The sequence below is a fragment of the Streptopelia decaocto genome, assembly GCF_964273445.1.
Source record: "Streptopelia decaocto genome assembly, chromosome: 2".
Taxonomy (NCBI): Eukaryota; Metazoa; Chordata; class Aves; order Columbiformes; family Columbidae; genus Streptopelia; species Streptopelia decaocto.
This window is the reverse complement of record NC_138655.1, coordinates 14706779-14732558: the sequence shown is the minus strand read 5'-3', so window position 1 is coordinate 14732558 and position 25780 is coordinate 14706779. Positions and strand designations below refer to the sequence as shown.

The following is a 25780-nucleotide window of genomic DNA, read 5'->3' as shown; positions in this document are numbered from 1 at the left end:
AGGACTCCAAACAGGACAAAAGAATAACAGCTTTGCAGATTAGAAGGTCAGCAGATAAACAAAACATAAGTGACTTGCATAAAGTTGTATACTAGTTCAAAGGTAGTTCTAAAAAGAGCATTAAGGTCTCAGCTCAGTGTAAAGAAAAAGCTGCCTGAACATAACTGATCAGAACTACTCACAAATATTTGTGTTAATTACTCTTAAATACAATTAAAATATTATTTATTCATATGTTAACTATCATATAGAAAATATAATAATTTGCTCAATGAAAATGTCTCTCATAAAATTATTTCTCATCGTATTTCAGATGAGGTTAAATTTACAAGCATCCCCAACACTTTTAAGGTGACAAGCAATCTATCCTTCTTCAAACAGACACCATTAGTTTACAAGAGCAGATTATTTACTTCCCTCAGCCAGTAAACAAGGTACCAACACCTTCAGTACTTCTGAGAGCACCGCTGGCTACAACTCAAGGACAGTGAAGTGGGTATTTCACAGAATCACAGAATCGACTGGGTTGGAAAAGACCTCAGAGATCATCGAGTCCAACCCTTGGTCCAACTCCAGTCCATTTACTAGATCATGGCACTAAGTGCCATGTCCAATCTCACTTTAAAAACCTCCAGGGACGGCGAGTCCACCACCTCCCTGGGCAGCCATTCCAATGCCTGACCACTCTCTCTGTAAAGAATTTCTTTCTAATATCCAGCCTAAATTTCCCCTGGCAGAGTTGAAGCCCATGCCCCCTTGTCCTATTGCTGACTGCCTGGGAGAAGAGACCAATCCCCGCCTGGCTATAACTTCCCTTCAGGTAGTTCTAGAGAGTGATGAGGTCACCTCTAAGCCTCCTCTTCTCTAGACTAAACAACCCCAGCTCCCTCAGCCTCTCCCCATAGGTCTTATGCTCAAGTCCCTTCACCAGTCTTGTTGCTCTTCTCTGGACTCGCTCCAGCACTTCAGTGTCTTTCCTGAACTGAGGGGCCCAGAACTGAACACAATACTCCAGGTGTGGCCTCACCAATGCAGAGTACAGGGGAAGGATCACTTCCCTTGTCCTGCTGACCACACTATTTTTGATACAGGATATTTACATTGAGCAAGGATTTTCTTCCAAAGAGCTAAACAGTTGGAACTGAAATTAATGCCAGTATGAATTTATTACTAGGCATTTCATCACTTATTTTCAATCTAAAAGGTTTATTTTGTAATTAACCACAGATTTCAGGAACTCGTCTGTCTTAGTGTCAGTTAAATGGTCTTCATGGAGGTCCAATAAAAATTGCTCTTATTGTGTTTCAACAAAATTCTTCTTTATATTTTATCAATAAAGTCAGCTGAAAGATATCATTAGAAATGTGTAAGAAAGAAACAAGTCATTTATTTTATCACTTTATCAAGTCTAAGATTAAAAAAAACCCAAAAACTTATTATTGTAGGTAACCCATGCATTTTAAACTTGACAAGCATTTTCTCAGCTACAGAAGAAAAGTCTCAAGGAAGGCAAAGAAATGTGGTATAATATTGTAATTTGCTAGTACATAACTAGTACTATGTATGTAGTACAACATGACTATCAAATCCTCCAGAACAGCATGCTTTAGACGAGGAAACATGGCTCAGTCTCAGACTGAGAAACTCCAACAAGCTAACTTACTCCATGGCAGAAAGGTCCATGTCCACCTCTTCTCCATTCATCAGTGGAATCTTTTTCTTCTTATTTCTATTAAAAAATAGAAAATAGAACAAAATAGGTATTCATTACCATACTAGCAAAGATACGTGTATAAACGCAGCTAAGGCCTGCAAAAGTACTCTCTCTGTATTTCACCACACTGAAAAATAATGCTCTCTCCAGCAAAAAATATTCACAAAGTTGAGCTGTGCATCAGTTTTGTTCAAATAATAATCACCAATACTTTGCATGGGTTTAAACTTGACTCCCATCATTTTTACAACTGCACATAAGCATACAGTTTTGAGAACCAGAGGTCAAACTAGTTTTTAAATGCATTAGGCAACTGAATCTATTTGGGAAGTATGTTACTGTTCTTGCTCATGGGCTCATGGGCACTCTCAAAATAAAATTATTCAAGTGTTTCATTCATGTATCTTCACTTGGGGTACACTCCTCTGGCCTTCATTTGTCTTCCCTCTAATTTGTCTTTCCCATTCAAAGGCATTTTGCATAATTTGATTAATCATAGCAGTCATTCAACTTGTTCTATGTAAATAAGTTCTTTTTAAAACTTCTATCAAATTACTTATAATAAAAAACTGCATATAAAATGTAAGATTTCTTGCTGTCCATAAACAGTAGTAGATTCTACTTTCTCCCCTTACATCACAGGTAAATCTTATTCAGTAAGACTACAAAAAGATAAACACAAAAATTTAAAAAGCATATATTTATTGTCAAATGCACTATATGTTTTAATATATCCGCAGTAAAAATACCTGCAGTTTGTATTTCAGTTCTTACCTTCTGCTTTTAGAATGGCAAGGTATATCATGTTTAAGACTGTTCTCTTCAATCTGCAATGTATGGTTGAATGATCCATCAAGTTCTTGCACTGTCACTTTAAGAGGACCCTTCAAGTTCACAAGATTTTGTTGTTAACATTAAAATTATGCTTACATCATACATACATCATACTTGTACATATGGGTAAAATATGGAAAATTGACCTTACCACGTATTTCTGAGTCCCAGGAGACGTGTAGTCTTGTTTTATTTCCAATTCCAATACATTCCGTTTTCTATTAAATGCAAAGCTACCATAAAATTTTACCACGCCACTCTGATCCCTAACAAGCAGTATAGGAATTCTAGTGCACAATGCAGTAGGTATAAACAAATATATTTCTCAATGTTTTAATTCTTTACACTTGCTTTATGTTTATTCCTAGAATTTCTGATCCAAAGAAAATCAGGAAATTAAAACACGTTTGTTCATGAACTTTAAGATTTTTATTTTTCTTTAAACAGTTCTTTAGTCTACAGTCATGTATTTTATGGAGAAAAACTGAACTACAATGGAAAACTAACTGGAAAGAAAAAAGTAAGTATGAAAAACTATATTGGACTCCACCACAACCAATGTCCTTGGCATGTTCTCAGAGAAAGTAGTTGAGTAAGACTTCAGCTATTTCAATATGATTTGTTTTACTACATCTTTCAGTTAAATAAAACTGCAGGGAAAATGTAGATATCAGCTTCTGTTTTCTACCCACGCTACATTTAATTCAATTATTTTATTGCAGTTTTTCAAATTGGGTCATTGTGCGTGTATGTATGTCTATATATGAGTTCACATACACATCACAGAATACAATAGGACTGATGAAAAATAATTATTTAACTCCACATTTTTATTCCAGGCAACGATTTCAAGTCAACTGTTCCCGTGAATAACTTCATCATTCATTATTTGTGTGACAGCCATTACTACACTTTATTTATAGTAAAACTCAAAGACTAGAATGATGTATTTTAGTCTAGTGCATGGTCCCAACAACTTTCTGACAATATGGCACAAAAGCACAGAAGGAAAACCTGCTCTTTCATGTCCTGATATTTAAGGGAGGAGCGTCCAGATTCAAAGAGGCTTCTTATCGTATACACATTATTAACTTTTCTCCCCAAATACAGTCATTTGGCCAAATACTTCAGACTGGTTCTGTTCACAGTGGCTGCCTTCATAAAGGCCTGTGACTGTCATCAGGTACAGCTTAGGGCATTTGTAGTGGTTTCTTCAGCACAAGGTTTAAACTCGGCATCAGTGCAGCACTCATTAACAGCATAAGATAGTGCTAGTTAACAGTAACCAGAAATTGTCCCAAACAATACTTAAGACTTGCTGTGGTCTGACAAGGTGGAAAATCTACTGTCACAGGTGCAACAGTGTTTGAAGTGCGGCAGGCAGGTTGCAACCATCGGATTAAACCCAAGTTCCAGTAAACAGGATCAGCCTTAGGGCCAAAGTCCAGAGAAAATGAAGTTTCCAAATCCCAGCGTTATGATTCTTCCATGCTTACCGAACAGACAATAGTTGAGATTCACCCAGCCCACACAGTAATGCTGACATGTAGGTACAGCTGCAGTGTGAATATATGTACATACAGAAGCCTTATTTTCCTCAAGTGCTTGGCACAGCTCAGTGTGGAAATTAGAATAAAGTATATTTATACTTTATGAATACTTTTTATGCAGATAGACTTAGATTACTCTATAAATATTAATTATACATTGGTTTTAGTTAGATAATGGGATGCAAGAACTCAATTACTATTAAGTCAGCTCAAATAAATGATGTCTAAATATAAATACCTACTTTTGCTTTCTGTTAGAACAGTATAGTTTTGCTGCAGTCACATACGATTCTAGCCTGCAGTCATGTTAATTAAAACTACCAATTTAACCTGTTAAATGGAGCAAATTAAAATTTACCCTCATATCAATACAAGAAACTCAGTTTCTTGACTAATATCACTGAAACTTGAAGAATCAAGACACAGAGGTTTACTTTAACTGAAATTGTAATATTAACACAAGCTACTAAGTTATTAAATGTTAGTGTATTTTAAATTATCGATCTGCGCTTTAGGTTACTTATTTCATGGTGATTTACTAGAAATCACATCTTAAAATGCACCAGACTATAGCATTTTCCATGTCAGACTTCAGCATACTTCTATGGGCAGTGTCCTCTGGAATCCCTTTAGTATAATTTGGCCTTACATTCCAGCAGAGTTCTTGTGCTTCTTTCAAAATAAAACTTAAAATCATGAAATCCCTTCTAGTGAAGAACATGCAAAAAAGTCAGCATATGCTAAATGACTATGAAAGTAGTGTGAACCTGTGGCTAATTCAAAGGATAACGTACTTAAGTGTTTTAAGTAAAGATATTTCATACCTTTCTTCACATTCCTTTAACGGTGCCAATTAAAAAACAAACTCTTTCTCCATATTAACAATCCAGACCGAGAATAAAAAGGATACACCCACTGCTTTATTAAAGGTTGGATGTCTTTGCCAGAGACATTTGAGATAGATTTCAAAAACCCAGATGTGGAAACCAACATCTGACTCCACATGTGTGACTGGAACTTCTGAGATGAAGCAGTGCTGGCCAGACTCAACAACTTGTTGAAAACCTAAAATGATAAAAAGTTATTATTTTCACTAAATACTTCAAAATATATAAAATCAGCTTTTCTGTTTAGTTGCAGTAGAATTGCAACTAAAGGCAAATAAACTCTCAAAAAAAAGTCTTTCAAAAGAAAGACATTTCAGAAAATTATTTACTTGTCCACACCAGAAATTGTGATTTGCAGACACAAATGAATTTTTACTCAAGGCAAACCATCCATGATGCTGAGAAAGCTCTGAAACCCCAGTTTCTTAACATGAGAAACATTTAACGGTAACAAAATAAAACTAAAAATGGCTTATTTGCTTATCACTGCTACAGATACAACTTATCATGCAGCTTTTTAACAAACAGAGTTGAATTCAACGTGGAATACACAAAGACTTTTCAGTGTCCATTTTCTAGTTCTAAGCATTTCTGTACTTCAAAACCATGGAATCTGTGAAGTAGTCACTGCAAGCAGATGTGGCCTTCAGTGACCAGATCATAATGCAGCGTAAGAGCTGCATTTTTAAACAATTCTTTACACCTGAGCTTTTTCACAGAAATGACTTCCTCAAAGTTACATATACACCTGCAAAATCCACTAGGACCATGAGCTTTCCAAAATTATCTACAGTAAAACAGATTACTGACTATATCTGTTCTTAAATAACAGTAATCAGATTCTCTGCTTTGCTATTCCTTTTTAAAAATTGCAAGCAATAGTTTAAATTTAAGTAAGGAAAGCTTTAAAAAGGTGCATCTGCTGTATTTTCAACCTGATGACTGCTTAGAATAGCTCTAGCAAAGACACATACATGTTTTCCTTAAAAACAAATCAAAGCAAACAACCCCCCCAAACCTGAAGCTGATAGGAAAAGGTATCACAAAGTTTCTAACTGGGTGTTTGTTTATAGCACACGACCTTCTTAAGGCATCTCACAAACCCTATTAGTGAAGAAAAAAATCTATTACTTTGCAGAAGTTTAACACTTCAGAATAAAATTACAATCTTCTATTTGACTGCTGCTTCTAATACAAATATCTGTGCTTCCTCTAGCACTGAAAATTCTATACAGTGGAGGAAGTAGAATCTGGATTCTCATTACTTTCATTATTTATAATTTGATTAGTGTAGCTCACAGCAACACCAGTTATGGCCAGTAAAACAGGTCCTCAGTGTTAACCCACGATAACCAGAAGCAATGACGTACCTTAACATTAAAGAGAAAATGTAATATGTAAAAAGTATTAGAAGTTATAATATATTCCATGAATATATTATAAGAATAACTAACCTTATCCTGGCACAAGCTACCTCCATTTTCTGTTTGTTCTGTCCTGCTAAAACTGAAAATATAAATGGATGACCTGTTCTGTTCTTTCTTAAACTCCATTAAATGAATGGAGATGCAACTGAAGACAAAATGTTGTGTATATTCCACGTAATCATTTAAATACCTACCTGTAACATGAACTCCATGCTAATCCTGTTCTCAATCAGTCTCATAACAAGATGTGCTTTACACTGGAACATAGTGTAATATTCCCAGGACAGTGTATGAGGGTGTTTGATAGAGAAATGTAAATGTGATGCAGGGCTGAAAAATATTTTAAAAAATAATAATTAAAAATATTTTTTAAAACCCCAGCTTGCTATTTTGCATTTTATGGAATGAAACTTAAAATACAGGGTGTTTCAAAAAGATGGACCCAATTTCAAACTGAAATTACTTTGGAATTGGGTCCATCGTTTTGTAACACCCTGTATATCTTAGCAACCAAGACTACAGCCGCACCAAGAACTTAGGATCTCTTCTACTGCTTTACAGTTACAAATTATGACATGCTTAAAATGACCACTCCCCTGTGCGATGTGGATGTATGTACGAGGCATACAGCAAGTACTATACAGCAGATAATGGCAGGTAATACGTGCTGTGTGTTACTGTGAAGACAGCGGTAGCAGCAGCACAGAGACAGGAATCTGTGGCTTGAGTCTGAAAATTACTCATGTAATGACATTCCCCCTGCTCCACTTTAATTTAAAAGTGACAGTACATAGTGAATAGTTTATATTTAAATCAATAATTGTTGCGATTAAAGAAAAATAAGAGTTTTAAAATTCACATCAGACTTTCATATGATAAGCCAAAGGAATTGCTTGGGGTTTATTTTAGTTAGCAACTTTATGCTTTCAATACTTTGGCAAACTGACATCCTCTAAATCTGATAACATGCCAAGGAAGACCAGGCAGAGCATTGTGTTACAGCTGCCACACTGTTTCCATAATTTCTCTGTGGTGCTCTTTCACACATATCCTTTATGTCTGTAATCAAAATATTTTAAATGGTTTGAGTTCATCCCATATCAGAAGACAAACAAATAGTGAAACCCTGAAACTTTTACAAACAGTACTGATTTCTGGATAGCCATAGTGGCTGTACAGCAATAAAACACCAAAAGACTTAATTTTGATGAGCTTTAAAATTAATTTTCTCCACCAAGTTTCAGAATACTTCAGAGCACAAACATTCTGACTTATAACCCAGTTTTAAAGTAGGAAAGTAGCTGTAATACTGTAATTCTCAAGAAAAATAAGACCTTTTTGCCTCCTTTCAATTATTTGAGGAGTGGAGATAATTAGAACTCTGACAGTCTGTGGCAACTGTATTTTCTTGTGCTATGCTTTTTCTTTCAGTTCTTTTCACAGGACACTTCAGTTTTCCATGAATGAATAACAAACAGCTGAAGAAACAGGACCCACACCCTGTCTGGCCAACTTAAGAAGTGGGAATCCAGATTTCTTTTATGCCAGTTGTTGGAGAATCACTAATCGGCCATTGCAACATCGAAAATGCCAGATACTTAAAACTTCTGGGCTCAAAATTGGATTGGTCCTCCGTGATTTGCACTTATAGATAATGTAACTAAACAATTTCTGGTCTGCCTGAAGACTTTAGAAGACACTGCAAGACAGAATGAAATAATTCACAAATTGTAATGAAAGATAAGCGCTATAAGCCCTATCTTTCATGCCAGCTACCTCAGCAAGAGACTGGTCTTCCAGAACCTTCTAAGACTTACTAAACCACCCACTTTAACTCTGACCTGTCTTTCCATGCAGATGAAAGACATACGCCAGAAAGTTCTAGTACGACACGACCAGCACTGAGCTCCTTATCTGCAGCTCTTAAGATTTCAGGAGATGTCAAGAACCACGGTAGCTGCAACACCTTCATTTTTTTTTCCATCCTATTTACTGGGAGACTCCCTTTACTTCACTTAAGAAGACACAAAAAGAAAAGTATTTCTAAACTTAAGCAAGTACTACCCTTCTTAGCTCTAATATGTATATGAATAAGAAGGTACTTATGCTTACTACTTGCTGTTTTTAGTTGATAGGGAATTGCTAAAGTTCTTCTTATCAAAACTGTCCCATTATTTTAGATACTTCTCTATTCCAAGGTAGGGAAGGGTTAGCAACCATGAAAGAATTGAAATGCGAGGAGGAAACTGAGGTTTGCGGCTCAGACATTATATAATAATTTGGTCTCAGTATAAAAACTATTTATCCATCTTCAGGTTATACAGTTGATTGACTTTGGTAAAATTCTTCCCTTGAAAATTACATCCATGCCAGGACTCACATTCTTGGCTTTCTTAAATTTGCTAAGTGTTGATTGATTTTGGTACTGCTTACATTATTTAACTGCAAATCAAAACTGGAAAAAGTTTGCATTTGTCAGTTACATTTTGTAGTTCATTCAATATTAACACATTTCTTCCAATTATATATTTTCTTCCAGCATTATACTTCTAAAAGTTTTATTAATTTGGCACCAAATGAGAATGAAAATTAGCCATATGGACCTAGAACCTTTGTCAAAGGGAAAATTCTACTAGAACTTGCATGGACATCTATAATGCTCATGCATCCAAATACACTCTGGTCATTCAATGTAAACCTGTCAATATGCTTCTTCCACTTGAAATATATATATATATATATATATTTCTTGAGGTTTTTAATTTTTCCAACAGGGTGGTACCAGTACAATCACAGGCTGAAGAGAACCAAAATCTGAGAGGGGAGAACACAAAATGAAGCCTTATTTTCAAGCTTTCATCAGTAAAGCAGTTAACCTGCAGTTTCCTTTATTTCATTTTCCCAAGCTACAGGTTTTTGCTTTTTAAGTGTGTGCTCTGGATAGCAGTGTTTGTGTCCCACCAGACAGAAACAGGAAAAATCTGTAAGACCTGTGTTTTGCACAGAAATTAATCCATGTATCTGAAGGAAGGTTTTTTTCCCCAATGAACTAAATCAAAATGCATCATGAGCAGACAAGCAAAACTGAGCTTGGCAGGCACACACGTACACAAGCTTCATCCCTGATTGTCAACATCCAGAAAACATCCCAGAGGATTCACCTGGCTGAAAAACTACGCAATATGTCACATTCCTGATTTCAGAAAAAACTTTCTTCATCTCTCAAAAAAAGATCACTATTCAAATTTTAAATGGGTTATTTGCATACTTAATTCAGTTCTAAATCCATAATTTTAATTTTAAATGAACAAAATCTGGATTTGTACGCGTTCAAATGCAAGAGAACCACTGCTGCAGACAATTTTGGTTGTATTTTCATCATACAGGGGCTTCTGCTCCAGTAACAACTTAAGAAATTGACATAATCACCCACTCCACCTGCACACATTCAACCTCACAGTTTTGCACACGCTGCTCATGGGTTTCCAAAGAGCAAATCTTTGTGAGTTTGTGTCATAACTAGATTTGATTTTTCCAAGAAAACAACAACCCAGCAAAAGGTTGTCATTGAAATGTAGATCAACTTACTGATCTGACTTCTAGTAATACTTTTCTGCCTCCAGTAGTTAGCACTACTCAGTGGAGAGTACGGGAGTATTGCAAAAGAGGTATGGGGAAAATTCCTAGGTTAGCAATACTGAAACTACAGTTATTGGGAAAATACAAACCCAAGCAGTTCACAGATGACTGATCTAATACTTTTTTTTCCAAATTATTAAGAATCTCAGGACAAGATTGCAAGGTGGTAACTGAGAGTGGAAAGAAAAAAGAGCAAAGAAAAAGAAAACTATGATACTATAAAAAGACTCAAGATTACCAACCACTCCAGAAATAGCCCACATCAAAATTCTGGCTCCATATTTTCTCTCATTCTCTTACTAAAACGTAGTTTCATAACAGCATTAAAAACATTCATTATACTTAATTCTCTTTGAGATTTAAAGTGAAAGAAAAATAAAACAACAGTGAGACAATATACTCAAGATGTACTTTATGAGCCTGGTAATACATGCCTTGGGCAGCTGAAGTTCTTCAGCCTTTGGCTTTGTGCAGCACAACACACCCAAGGCGTCTATTAATGGCCCCATAAAAACATACCCTTTAATGACTTGCTGCTAAAATAAACATACTTGTCTTTCTCTTTCCTCCTCCGAATATCGGATGCAGTAAAACTCCACCAGTCTTCAGTTCATATGCCACTATTTGATCTAACTCCTAAAAAGCACAACAGATGTAAGCAAGCATAAATTTTAAAAGTAGAGAAATTATTTAAAGAAAACAAGAAAGCTTTTAATATCATTGTTCAAGCCATAGTTCCTATTTAAACTTGTTTACAAAGAGCATTTTAAAAAGCAACGATGTTCCTCAGCATGGCAAACAATAATAAAACAGTAGAAATTAGCAGTTAATACTTGTTCTGGGTCTGGATTGTGGGTCAACCCACAATGATATTTAACTACAATATATGTAAAGAGTATTATTGTTCAATAAATAAGCTGCCTCTGACCAAAAGAAACACAGGTGATCACCATTTCCTTGCAGTGGACAGTAATCCTGGCTATACCTGCACAGCAGACCTCAGCATATAGAAGCACAACTCGACCCATGCCCAAGCCAGCAAGAAGCCAGCTCTGAACTGGAACATGAATTTGAACTGGTGTGGTGCTGTGCCCATTTAACAAGCACACTGCAAGGAAGGTGAGTGCAGGGACTCACTGCCACCCAACAGTCAACGTGGCTTTTGAGGAAGCAGATATACATCTTTCTGTGAATGAAAGATACTGGCAAAGAATGAGGAGTCACTGCTGCTATCACTAGAAAGTACCTGTCTCAGAGCATTACATTTGGAAATCTCTGGTATAAGCATACATTACGTTTCCAAGAAAATAAATCCCTTCAACTGGGATTTTTTACTGTTTCATTACTTCATTTAGTACTTAAATGATACTTAAAAGATAACTGACCACTATTGATCCATGCTAACACTGAAGCCCTTTCTGAGCTATATGGATAGCCATCACAGTATGATAATTTCACCAAATATATTTCCTTCAGAATCTTGTATTCTATTTGAAGTGTTAAAAAAGTAAAATATTTGTTGACTTTTTTTTCTGTTTTTTTGCAAAAGCCCAAACAAAAAGAGGAAAACTAATTGCACAGAGAGGCAATGAAAATGATTATTCATAAGGCAGTCACAGAAACATATTTTGGTTAGTATGTTTGGTGTTCTTCCCTGCAGCAAGCAGTAAAAATATTTCAGGTCTAAGTTTTGTCACTAATAAACATTTCTTTAGATTGCAATGCCAAACTATACTATATTCTGGCTTTATATTGCATCTTCTTTGATGTAAAATGGCTGAAAGATGTAGAAAATACTACTGGTATGTTGTTACCTGTTTAATCCAGTGGCGATACTCATTAACACCAAAGGTTTTTTTCATCCAAAGGCCATAAATATAACCAGAGATTCCCTTTAGCACCCATTCATCTGACCTATAATAAGAAGGAAGCATGAATTATAGCACTTCAGAAGGTATTTTGTAAGGGATGGCATTTTTGAATAGCTCAAAATAGCCACAAATTTCAGCAGGTTATATAACTTCTCTAAGTCAACAGGAGTCTGATGAGCTGCAAACCAATTTATGTAACTTGGCACCTGAATGGGACCGATGAAACTGAAAAGCCAGTGAAAACTGAACTTTTACCAAAGAAGCCCAGATTAAAATATAAAACCAAACTATCTTAGCTGAAAAACTAACAACAAAATAGTGGAAATGGACGCTAAAGTTAAAACAACTGCTAATCTATATGATTAATTTATTGGTAAACATCTCAATGCAATGCAGAAGATTTGGATGTTAAACAGACAAAATCCCTGTATCACAATTTGGTGGACACTCATTTAAACATTTATTCCAAGAGTCATGTTCTAAGAGACAAACACATGAACGAAAAGTACAAAATGATAATGAACTAGAATTCTAAGTGTAAGAATGACATACAGGGTATGATGAAGTAAATAAAATCAAGACACAAAAACAGAGAGTCATTATGAGGGAGGAAAAAAAAATTGCTTTCACCATCGAACTAGGCTAGAAATGAGGAAGAGAACAAGAGAAGTTAAACTAGTACAAACATCAATTTTAAAACATCGAAAAAAAAAACATGGCAAGAGCCAGTTGGGGGAGATTTTCTGAGAGCTGGCGTTATAGGCAGCTTACTACTCCAATGAATTTGCCCATTTGACACCAATTCTCCCTAAACTTCTGCATAATTTATTAGTTCTGTGCTCCACAAGTACTTCCTATGCAGGCTACACTTCTTCATCCAAAACTTCTGACAGAAATTGACTGATGATACAAAAGAGTCTCCCTTTTAAAACTGCCAAGTGCCAAAGCACATTACAACATTTCTGAGAGAAGACACGTTCAATCTCTACAGTCTTTGGAATCTTTATATCTCACATTCTCCTTTCAAACAAAAAAGTACCCAGGGATTTTCATGTATTTTTTATTTACTGAGCTGGATTTTTTTTCCTTTCTTCTACAGTTACTGTTACACTTATTCTTCCAATAAAATGTGACATGCAAACTTGAGTTTCTTAGATTGTCCCCATTTTCTAGAGAGTACAATAGTAAAATACTTACCAGGACATTCTGGATATAAAACATCCAAAGAACTGCTGGGCCAGGGCCTGTGCTAAGCACCTCCTGGTCAGTGGAGTTTCATCTATAATCATTGCGCTGTGTAAGAGATTTGTGCTGGACCCCCATAAAAAGAAAATAACACAATATGAGCACCAGCTCCAAAGAAACAAAATAGACACCTTGCTTTAAAAGCCAAAACAAATAAAATAATTCCTTCACTGGTTTTCCAACGAGATAGTAACATCTCTTTTTTAATATCCTTAATCCAGGCAGATCTCCTGCTGTTATGATCTATATACTATTATCTGTGTAAAGCCAAAGTAGTTTGTTTTAACTGGTGAAACTCTTTTGGATTCCTGGTATCCTGTCCTAGCTGAAGAAAAATAAAACATAATCAAACTTCTGCACTTGATATGATCTTAAAATATTTAATGCATGTTGTTTCTAATTGAGGAAGAAAACCATTGCCAACTTTTTCTTAAAGAAGATACAAATTCAACATCTTTATAAGAGATGAAATTGGAAATGGTGTTAAAAGCCTGTAATGTCAACGAAAGCCAGCCTTTTTCAAACTTAGAGAGCCCAAAGCTCAGGCTATAAAAATAATAAGACCTTCTTGTATTTCTGAACAGTCTTGGATCTAGAGCTTCTGAGTCTGTGGATTTAGAATGTGTAATTTTCTCAGATACGAACCTGAAAATACTCATGGATGCATAAGCAGCTACTTCAACATAAGCTTCATCTATAAAAACAGTCTTAAAGCAAGAGTACGGATAGCGGCAGGTAAGAATCTCCTCATAGAATTCAAACACCTCATGAAGGTATGACGTGGTATGTTTGAGCAATGGGAGAAGTTGTGGTAAGCAAAAGTGAGTCACCTACAAACAAAGGAAAATTTAGTACAAGGCTGATGAATATATATAATTGATATTTATGGATTTAAATAACAGAAAAAGACCTACAACACATCAAAAATACAGCTGCTGTAAATTTATCAGAAAAAAAGAATTTTCAAGCTGTGATATCATGGCAGAAAAGTGCACCAGGATGCCCATCTTAATTGCGAGAGCAACAACAGGAAAACAGGTTTTAGCAGACAATGCACAATAACAATGTTTACCTGGTGATGTCTTTCATTTAAAAACACATGATATTTTCCTTTGATTTTGCAATCAAATGTCTTTTGGAAATACTATTTTTCTTTCATGCAGTAAAGAATTAGCTATTCTCAAATTAATCAAGCAGTTTAGAAGGCTTGTTACAGCTAAAACTACAAGTAACCTTTGATATTACTGGTTTTTGCCACAAACTTAGAATGCGGCCAACAGTATTGACTTCATCAGTGACACAGGAAGCAAGTTAAGAATGATATATACTTCAAGTCAGCTCTGTAGAGTGTGTCCCACCAGTAAAAGTCAACAGAATACCACTGCTGAGGGCTAAAATCCGACATCTGCCTTTGGATCAAGTAAAATATAGCTATTCCCCAGTATTTTTCCATCATGCTTTCAAAAGATTATATAGACCAGTCTTTATGCTAAACTCGTAACTTCACCTGCCTGCCAAGCTCATCCTTTCCCAATCTGAAACTACAGATGTAAATATACACTGATGGATTTCAACATTATGGCAACAATCTGTTAAGAATGAAAACTCAAAGTCAAATTTACTTCAAAAGACTGCTCAACTGTGTAGCAATAATTTTCATCTACTACCAGCAACACGATGGATTTAAAGCTATTTTGAGAAATATGCTTTTACCATCTCCAACTAAATTAGCCCCACAAAAATCAGGCATAAATAGAATTATTGGTCATTCAAAGGCTTTACTTTGGATATAAATTTATGTACAGGCATCACTAGATAACTTTTATCATATAACTGTACTAATGGAGGTCGTATCTAGACATACCCATATTTGACCAATCTATACTGGTCACAACATAAAAATTGTCACTAATTCTTCACAAAAAAATAGCGGAGGCCTCTATGAAGATTATTACCTCATGCATGTATGGATCAACAAGGATTTCAAAAGGTCCTATTGCCAAGGAGATGTTAGAAGCTGCAGTTGGAATAGTCAGCATGTAATGAAAAGTCTTCTTTCTCATATCATGGGTATATACAGTTTCCACCAAATCTCCATTTGAAACAGCCACCATTGCAGCATCTACAGTATACTCAAGTTTCCAGGTACACAGCTCAGAATGAGAATCAACACAAGGAAACCAAAATCTAGGGAAGTTATGAGTGGGGGGAAAAAATGGTTAACAATTATACTTCACAATTATACTTCACAATTATACTGTCTTTTTCACAGATGATTTTTCTCTCAAGTTCCAAACTATATTCTTAAATACTTTGAATCACAGAACATTAGGGATTGGAAGGGACCTTGAAAGATCATCTAGTCCAATCCCCTACTAGAGCAGGAACACCTAGATGAAGTTACACAGGAATGTGTCCAGGCGGGTTTTGAATGTCTCCAGACAAGGAGACTCCACAACACCCCGTGGCAGCCTGTTCCAGTGCTCTGTTACCCTCACTGAGAAGAAGTTTCTTCTCATATTCAAGTGGAACCTCCTATGTTCCAGCTTGAACCCATTATCCCTTGTCCTATCATTGGTTGTCACCAAGAAGAGCCTGGCTCCATCCTCGTGACACTCATCCTTTACATATTCATAAAGACTAATGAGGTCGCTCCTCACTCTCCTCTTCTCCAAGCTAAAGAGCCCCAGCTCCCTCAGCCTTTCCTCATAAGGGAGATGCTCCACTCCTTTCATCAACTTTGTTACCCTGCGCTGGACTCTCTCCCTGTCCTTCTTGAACTGAGTGGCCCAGAACTGGACACAATATTCCAGATGTGGTCTCACCAGGGCAGAGTAGTGGGAAAGGAGAACCTCCCTCAACCTACTAACCACCTCCCTTCTAATACACCCCAGGATGCCATTGGCCTTCCCGGCCACAAGGGCACAGTGCTGGCTCATGGTCATCCTGCTGACCACCAGGACCCCAGGTCCCTTTCCCCTACTGACTCCTGCTTGACTTACTGACTCCTACTATATGTTTAATTTTATAAAGCACTACAAGTTTCTTTGCCATTACCTGCCGGTGAGCTATAAAGACTAGAAATCCTAAACACTAATCATTATGCTACTTCCCATTGGTAAGCTTCTTACAAGTACAACTGAAGTTTAAGAAGTCTTCAAACTTGCAAGAATTCAAAGAAATTATATGTATTTCCTACACTCTGATATTAAACAGGATAAAGATAGTTTTCTTACCTTGTAGAATTTTGATAACCACATGAAAAGACATGAGCCCCTCTTTCTGCCATGCTGCCCTCCATGTTGGGTACCACGAAATGAAGGCCTCCTTTTGGCTGGTCCAGAGAAAAGTTTATATGCACCTTCAGGACTTTTAGCTCTGCAGCACCAAGACCAAAATTAGAGTAAATACATATAACTTATATGAACGTTATTTCAGAAGAATCATTAAGTTTTGGACTCTTGGTCTTTCAAGGTTATGTGTTTACTTCATTCTCATGGGTGTCCACGTCCACTTACAAAGCACAGCTCAACAGCTTACAAAACTGAGACCTCTTAAGCTTAACTTAAAGATTATTATAAGTTCATATCCTGTGATAATTAATAAAAACTGCAACTGCAGTTACATTTCATCTTCCAACTCCCCAATAGTAAAGAATCTTTATCCACTGATTGCACCCTAACCATGATCTCCTTTGTACCTTGCTGAAATAATTTCCTACAAAAACTGCATGTAACAGGCACATTCTTAAAAGACGTGTTATTGTCATTTGCAGTTTCCTAAAATCTCTTACTATAGTTAAAGCTTTTCCTGCTACTAAAATGTCTTTGGTTTGGTTTGGCTTCACAGAAATCTCACCTGTGAATAGGCTGGTAGGAGAAAAAAAATGAAGCACATGGTGAAATTCATCCAACAAGTTTCACCATATTTTAGTAATCAAACTTTGAAAATAAAATTACACCTGTTTGAATATTTTCCCTTCTAGGCTTGCAAGTAACACAACAGGAACTTAAACAAATACTAAAATAAACAAAAGTCTTTCCCATGAAGGTGTATCTGACAACACTGTGTGAGCCGGCTTCATGATACAGCTGTTTTTTCTTTCATGGGTATCACTGACAAAACCATGTAAGAAAACCAATACAAGAAACTAATAAAATCCACATAAGAAAATAAACAATGTTGGAGGGTAATTTATTAAAAAAGTCACTCATTCCAGGATTTAGTCTACCAGTTTATAAAGTAGTCTACTTTTCACTATCAAATCAATTTTGAAACAACCATTCTTCAAAATGAGATGGGAAAAAATTAATACAGCTTTTTAAACAATACATATATAGGCATATCTTTGTAAATTATTTTGTTGGTTCATGTATACCGTAAACAGCTTCAAACAGCTATAATTTAGCACCCAACATACTCCATTACACCCACATCCTGTGCTTATGACCACCCAAGATTTTGTTTGTAAAGGGTGTTGAGAAACTTCACAACCATTTCTCCATATTACCAAGAAGTGTGAAGGTGTTTTTCAGACTTCAGCTGGAAAGATATAGGTGAAGAAAAAGGAAACAGTAACCACTACTTCATAATACAGTACTATTTCTATGTATTTAAAGCTACTTTCTTCCTGTGCAAACTCAGAGCTAACAACTCTATGTCATCCTAAATGAAGCTTTCAATATGGTCTCTTTACCATCAACATGTTTCCACAACTCTGAGGGGACCTTAATGCAGAGTTCTCCATTTCCAGCATCTGGGTCCACGGCACTGACTGCAGCAGCATAGGCATTGGAAAAATAGTTGAGATTCCTCCTGTCAGAAATATCCAGTTAATTCTTAAAGTACATGCTGAACTACAAAAGACAACTTCTGAAGTTATAGGATTTCTATAATGAATTTCACAGTGCATGTTCCACCAAGTATTTTGTTGTGTTTTTAAGGGAGTGAAAGGGAAAAGGAGCAGTAAAGATTAGATTGCAAAAACCAGAACTTAAACATAGGCTCCTACAGAAATGATCCATGATCAAAAAGACTCAAGCAGCAATAATCCTCAGTAATTTAAATGAGAAATGCTCAGTGCTCTTTATTTCTCAGAGTAATATTTATGCTTACTGGAAGATCAATTAAAATTATTGTTTTGGAAAATTTTGGATTAAGTTTGTATGTTTATTCTAAATATCTGTCTTGAAGATCTCTCTTCTTGTATATTGCAGTTTTTCTTTAATGTTCCTTTTCCAAATGTAGTAAGATTTTGGCTTGGTGAGGGTATTTGTCCCCCTCTTAGCTTGATAGATAGGAACAGTTATATTTTATGCTTTTTTAAATATCACATAAAATAGTAGATGCTAGAGTTTTGGCTTTAATATACTAAAACACAGAAATACATATTATACTTTTTAGTCCCTAGAAACATTTTTTTTAAATAATACCATCATTTGCTTATTTAGAATGCAGACATAAATTTTTCTAACCAGATCTGAGCTGTTTGAGCTACTATATATTACCTGCTAACTGGCTGCACATTTCATTCCAAAGTAATATCATTACTTCAGTTATGGCTTAGATTAGCTCTTTGTTACTGAAATGTGCAGGAACATGCAAGTGTCTGCTGTTACAACAACTATGAGCAGAATGTTATCTTCTCAATATTTAGTGTGATTATGTTCAGATACTGGAGGAATGACCAGTCAAGTTCAAAAATAACCTTGGTTTTGCAGCTTTACACTACAGCTTTTATACTTTTTCAAAATGTATTTTTAAACTCTGCAAAACATGGAAGAAGCACCTTTCTTAGTTCTAATCTTGTAGTACACCGAGTTCTTCAAAAGCTTGCGCAATTCTGTACCTGAAGAGAAAGTGTGTGAACTACCAATCACCTTTTTTCCAGAATCTGGAGCATTTAGGTGTGTACCACTGATGAATCCAATGAGTACGAGAGCAGAGCCGCAATCAAGCACAAAGTTATCTACACCACAACAGGGTAAAATCACTTTTGGCTGTGGACACCACTCTTCTGTGGAATCCCAAGTCCACACAAAGCAGACATGATCTCATTTCAGGACTTTACTTTCATCTAACCATTCTCTATTCACCACCCACAGAGAAAATAGCATTCAACCCAAATTACAGTGCCTTGCGTGGAAGAATGGAGGGTAATTAACCATGCCAGGATCATCCTATAAGTCTTGGTATGCCAAACACCATGCTTATGTTCCTAGCCTTCCACATCTAAAAAACTTAGCTAAAATACTGAAATACATTGAGAACATATTTTCATGTAATTCTTGATCTTTGGCAATAATAGCGCACAAATTCCCTGGCACCAATACCAAGACTGAGAATGTTGGGAGCAGTCAATTCGTCTACTTTGCTTGGAAGCTTCTGAAAATAGGATGTGAACAGTAAATGGGAGAATACAAGCACAGAAACACCCAAATTCCACGTTTTAATACATATTCATTTTTTCCTTTTCCATAGCTGAAGTGTACCTAAAGATAGGATATAATGCCAACACGTTTTAAAAGCACAAGGAATACACTGGAATACACTGTGACTTGGGGTATGGTTCCAGAACAATTCAAACCAACTTAAATTCCAGCTGATGTGCTGTCTCCTCATCTCAGCCACGCATTCCTGCTCCCTCGCTCATTAAGGTGACTACTGTTCATCCGTCCCTGTGGTGATACTGCTGAAAGCGCGAAATAAAGTATTTTCCTGAAGACAGCTCTGACTTGGTTTAGCTCCCTGATCTGACAAACTGAGGGGTGAAAGAAGCACTACTCCTGAGGCATGGGAGACTGTCAGTGGATCATAACCACCCCAACCAATGTTGCTTCAATTTTTCTTCAAAAAACATCCTCAGAAGGCAAGCAAATACCATTGCAAAAACTCACTTTAAAAACAAAAAACACTGGATAACTAAAAACTACCTTAGTAATTAAAGAAACTAGTAGCAGAAAAAAACAGTAACTTTCTGTTACACTGTAAAGTATCAGAGTTTTTTCATTTTAATCTAAACCCGTTCTGAAAATTCACAATTACTGACGGGGGATCCCTTTCTAATACATCAGTGAGAATTTTTTCCAAGTTTAAGGATTGTGATGAGCTTATGGTTCCATTTTAAACATCAATGGCTTCATAGACAGGAAAAGGTTATGATTTTATAGAAAGGAAGGTAGACTCCACAGGGCTTAACATTTTATGGAAAACAATCTATTCTGATATTTCTATTTTTGTGAAATGTTCCAATTCAAATGGGTGATTCATTGTAAAAGGAATCCATTAAAGGCTTAGTACCACAGCTTAATTTTTTCATAGGTTGAACTATTCTCAATAAACAATATGGCCATTTTAACAAAAACAGAACACATGCCAAAATTTACAGCACAGGGAACAAAGATAATTTTTTCTAATGCTAAGTGTAGACTGACAATGAAAAAGTAATATGCACTCATGTTTTTTGCTGGTAGAGATACATCTTATTATCAGAATTCATGCAAAACACTTCATTACAGCCCAAGTGCATGCTTTTCAACTCAGTAGAAACAAGCAATCCTGTAGAGACTTATTTCTTAAAGCTACTCATTGATTCCAAACACCTCCATGTCAGCTTTCCACACCATCTCCCGCTACTAGATGCAGCGGTGCTACCTAACTGTTACACAGTCCAAACATATAAACTACTTTCTTCCTACAGTATTTAACATCAACTTGGCAAAATAAGTTCATTGATCTACATGTAATTCATTACTCATTACCTGTAATTGTTTTACTATTCTACTTTGCTTCCCAGCTACGACTTGCACATGGAGTCCAACCCCAATATATATAGCATATATTCTATATAGCGTATTTTATAGATATATAATATGTACACTTATAGGCAATTTATTAATGAGGCAACAATCTGAACCCTTGGCACACTGAAAAAACGGATTTTCATTTTTTTCCCAAGGTTAAGGGCTTTCGCATCTCTTTCTTCAAAAGTTCTTTATACCTCTGTTTATTCATAATAAAGTCTATTATGAAATTACAACTAGATAAGCATCGTACCAGTGGAGAAGAAGGTTATTTATTGCAGCAAAATAACACATGCTCAGTCCATTGGTATTTTTTCTGGTTTGTGCGTAGGCGAAAGGCTTGACCACTGACTTCTCAGAAAACAGAACACTGCAGGACATGTCCTGAGTTACCACATTGCCCTCTCTCACAGCTTACTGCTGCTTGTCATGAGAAAAAAAAAAAAAAAAAAAGGAGAAAAAGGGAAAAGCTGAACTAGTGAATGAAGAAGTATACACTGCTGAAGGCTAAAATTACAGTGAATAGAGTACCTGTGCACAGGAGAGCACTATGTGCACATTAGCTAGCTATACAAAAACACAAAAATGTTATCTTCCTTTACACAGAAATAACAATAAAATGCAATAGCTCCTCAACCCTGCACCACGGTTATCACACAAACATGTGAAGCACATAACCAGGCAACAGCAGAATCATCACAAACTTCACTTATCACAGATCAAACCACTGCAACAAAACTCCAAACTTTTGCTGTGGCTGACAGCTTACAGTCTTACTCATAGGGCTAAGAAAACAATTCTCCTTTGTCCGCTTTAACATAAAAGGGGCTGAGATACAAGCACTTGTCTCAGTAGTCAGAACACATGCTGTGGATTTCTGCATAGTATAGCCCAAAAAAATAAATCCTACTTCCCTTATGTTGACAGAATCGAGAAAGCAACAATTTACGAGCAAAAGAGTGAAGATGAGGAGGACAGAGGAGGCTCTAACACTCAACAACAACAACAGCCCTAAGAGAAGACCCAGACAGAAATTCTCCAACACTATTTTGAGTCTTTGCAAGATTTCAATTCCTTCCTTAAAAGTATGAGGACAATAGGATTCTCTGCCAGCTTGTGTACACACAGTAAAACAATGTGAATTGTTTTATACCTTACGGCACTGATATACATTACAGGTGCTTGCTCAGTCAGGGAGATAGTGTCTGCATTACATAAGTTCATCCCCCTATTTCAATATAAAAAAAGTTATAATGTCCTGAAGCCTCAAGAGGAAATTATAAGATGGAAGATCGACTTTATTTTTAGATAAAACTTTTAAAATTCTTTTAGTTGCTACCTGAAATTATGGTTTGGGACCAATGGACAAACTGGCATAAAAGTTGAAAATATATTTAATCCATGACCTAGAGGTTTCTAACATTTCCTACAAAATACACTGATATTTAATTACATTTTAGTGAGGGGTTTTTGTCATTCAGCAGAAGTGACAATACACAAGATGAAAAACAATTATTTCAGCTTCTGCAAAAGTGAAAATGTGAAACAAGAGAGACAATAAATCAGTGATTTTTGCCATCAACAGATGATAAAACCTGAAAATATTACTTGAACTAAAGAGAAGTTGAATGTTCAAATTCAGAACACAAAGATCTGATCTGGCAGAAGATCTCAACCAAGAACTTGCAGAGAACATCATGGTCAGACAGAAACCATTTCAGCTGGCACTGCTTGTATTTCACAGATAAAACTCTGTTTAATCTTTACTTTCTCAAACCTCTTTTAACTATGTTTCCTTGCATGTCAAAATTTGCACAACATAAACAAGAAACAATTAACTACATCACTTGACCTTCATCTCATATCAGCGAACAAACTCTCAAGTCACACATAATAAAAGTGGCTTTAAACACAGAATTTTCCATTTTTAATTGAATTCTGTTGTTAAAGGAGTAAGAAGTCTTTACAATATTTTACCTCTCATAAAAAAGGTATGAAAGAGTCCATTAATTAAATAAAGAGTCCATTAAATAAACAACTTTTTCTACATACTTTACATATTCTTTTAGAAACCTACATTTAAGGAAGCCAAAAGTATCATCAAAAGCAAGAAAGTATTTGCATGTACAACCTTAAAACTTGAACTATTTCTTTATTTGCTTCATACTCCAGGAAAGAATAAAGATATAAACCCAATTATTTTAAATAAAGAGGTTGCCAAGAACAATCTTAATTTCACATTTACTAGTTCAATGGACTACCGAAGGAAATAGTGCAAAAGGGAACTACCCCTGTAACACTAGAAACGAAACCTGACAACTAATCTGTGTCCTGTTCAAAATAACTGATATATCTAGTTCAGTTGCAAGGGTACAAAGGATTTCATCACTAAACTTGCCACCACAAAAGAGAACTTGGACAAGATGACCAGCAGAGCAAGGACTGATTAGATATAAAGACTCCTACAAATGCCTGCTGTTTCTAGAAGCAGTTATTTGTAAAGAAGGGCAGAGGAAAGCCACTGATTTTTCTCTTTTTTTGTTGAGGTACTAATTCTGGAGTTTTTAGATATCTAGCATTTCTGTTTGTAATCCTGCCATAAGAGCGTAGGTACTGTATTTAATCAAAACTCAGCTACAATCAAGCTCAATACCCAGTTGTCACTGGGTATTTCAGTGGAAGAAATACACATTGCATGCAATACTTTGTAACCCATGTAGCCTTTGAGATTAAGAGGCATACTAGTTTTTCATTATGAATATTTGGTGACCTCTGTCTTTCATAACTATGAATAACACGGGAGTTATGAAATACAGAGACTTTGTATTAAAGTTCAATAGCAATGTGAAAACTTGAAGCAGTGAAAAACACAGACCACTTTAGTCCAGCATGAGCCAGTATTTGACTTTGAATGCACTATTCTCAAATTTCATTCACTGATCTTAAACTGGATAATATGACAAAAGGATGATGTTCCACTACAGCACTAGGCACTGAACAAAGAAACTCACTTGCTCCACAAAAGGACAGAGTTGTCTCTCCTGACCCCTTTCTTAACATAATGGAATGATCGCTCTGATAATTCTAAATGCTGCTCCTTTGTCGCATCTTCTGTAAATTATTCAGAATTCAGTAAGTACAGAATCACAGAAAGCAGCTGAGATTGGAAGCTCTTCAGAACAATTAGAATCCCACTGATGAGAATTCTGAATGTTTGACTTGCCAAGCAATAGCAGCAACAACAAAAATATCAAGTCACAAACGAGACAGGAATTGCAGAATTAATAGACTCGAGTGGTTCAGTATCAGGACTCAAACAAAAATTCCAAACTCTGATGTCCAATTCAGTGTCCTATATAAATGAACACTGTGTTTGCAAACTGAATTATTGAAACTCTCACATAAGTGATGAATAAAGAAATATAGAGTGTCTGCCATAACCAAACAGTTCAAATGCAAGGATGTGTAACGTAGGATAAAAAGTAGCACTTGAATCTCAGTAACTGAATAACAGAAGTTCTCTCTAATACTCTAATTTTCAGACAAAAGTCAGAGAAGTCAAGTCAGGTTTAACCCAAAAGCTGAGATGGTCTAGGAAACATCTCAAAGGCTCTAGTCATTAAGGCAATGGGTAGACGACCTCTTACAGATCTCTCTACATCATTTGAGAATGCCACTGTTCTCACACATCTAACAGGCAGGACTATATGAACTCTGCAGTTTGCTTCAAAATAAGTCCAGCCAGTTCCTACCTGCCTTCATCAGCTACAGGAGTTAACCACGGTGATATCACCTCTGAAGTCGCTTACTGAGCCCTCTCCATCTTTTCAGCTAGCAAATCTCTCAGAGCAATCATTGTCCAAGGGGACACAACAAATCACTGAAGGACAACAATAAACATCTTAATTTAGTAGTCCAATAGTTAACCTGATACAGTCACATGATTTGCCTTAATCCTATTATTTGTTTCAAAGTAATACGCTAATTATATGTAAGGCTGGACATATCTTAATAAAATGAAAAACAATCTTATTAGGAAAATGGGAAATATTCCTAAGAACTTTGATATCATATGAACAGTCTTAGGTTTAAAAATAGGAAGTAACAAAAATGATCATCTAATCTGACATTACACATCATAAAAATCAGGACAATTTTTGCCAGACAAATTATCAGAACGTAATAGTTTTGGTCTAAATAATATTATACTGATGCAACCAAACTGATTTCACTAACTGTGCTGGAGTAAAAAACAAACAAAAGAGAAAGCTCAAAAATAATCCAACAAAACCCAAAACTGAAGTCAATCTTCTCAAGTGGAACTCTCATATGAATGTATTTGTAGCACTGCAAAGTGTGCTCTACAAGAATATAAACAAAACACCACTGCCGCAATAACATAACCAAATTTTTTTACAATAAATGAGTGTAAAAGTTGGGCATAGATAAACCCAAAGTCCATCAAAGAGGAAACATTTTATCAAATGTATTTGCTTACCAGGTAAAAAAACACAGGAGAAGGAGAGTTCCCTAAAGCAATGAGAACACTACCGGCATCCACCACTTTTTTCCCCATAAAGTACTTCCAAAAAAGTTTCTGGTACTTTTACGAAACAATACAAAGAAGTGTTAGTAAAAGAAATTATAAAGATGAATAGCATAAGAGTCAAACTTATTGCCAAAATACTTTCCCAAATACAGTCACCATGCAAGAACTGTTTCTGTCTGAAACTTATGTCACCATTAGGAAATCAACAGGTAAAACTTGCCAGTACAGTAAAACAGGTCATGCTTAACAGCCACAGAAGACA

At 35.9% G+C, this 25780-nt stretch overlaps 1 protein-coding gene across 1 annotated transcript in view; it reads right to left on the bottom strand.

Moving 5' to 3' along the window:
• The window catches only part of TAF2 (TATA-box binding protein associated factor 2), a 61311-nt gene that overhangs the window by 32240 nt on the left and 3291 nt on the right, over positions 1 to 25780 (bottom strand). Inside the window, 13 exon segments of the mRNA XM_082046576.1 lie at positions 1664 to 1729; positions 2489 to 2598; positions 2700 to 2814; positions 5009 to 5163; positions 6607 to 6742; positions 10603 to 10615; positions 10618 to 10687; positions 11866 to 11965; positions 13120 to 13233; positions 13813 to 13997; positions 15123 to 15354; positions 16404 to 16545; positions 17864 to 17982. Of these exon segments, the coding sequence (XP_081902702.1) occupies positions 1664 to 1729; positions 2489 to 2598; positions 2700 to 2814; positions 5009 to 5163; positions 6607 to 6742; positions 10603 to 10615; positions 10618 to 10687; positions 11866 to 11965; positions 13120 to 13233; positions 13813 to 13997; positions 15123 to 15354; positions 16404 to 16545; positions 17864 to 17982 (1557 nt within the window).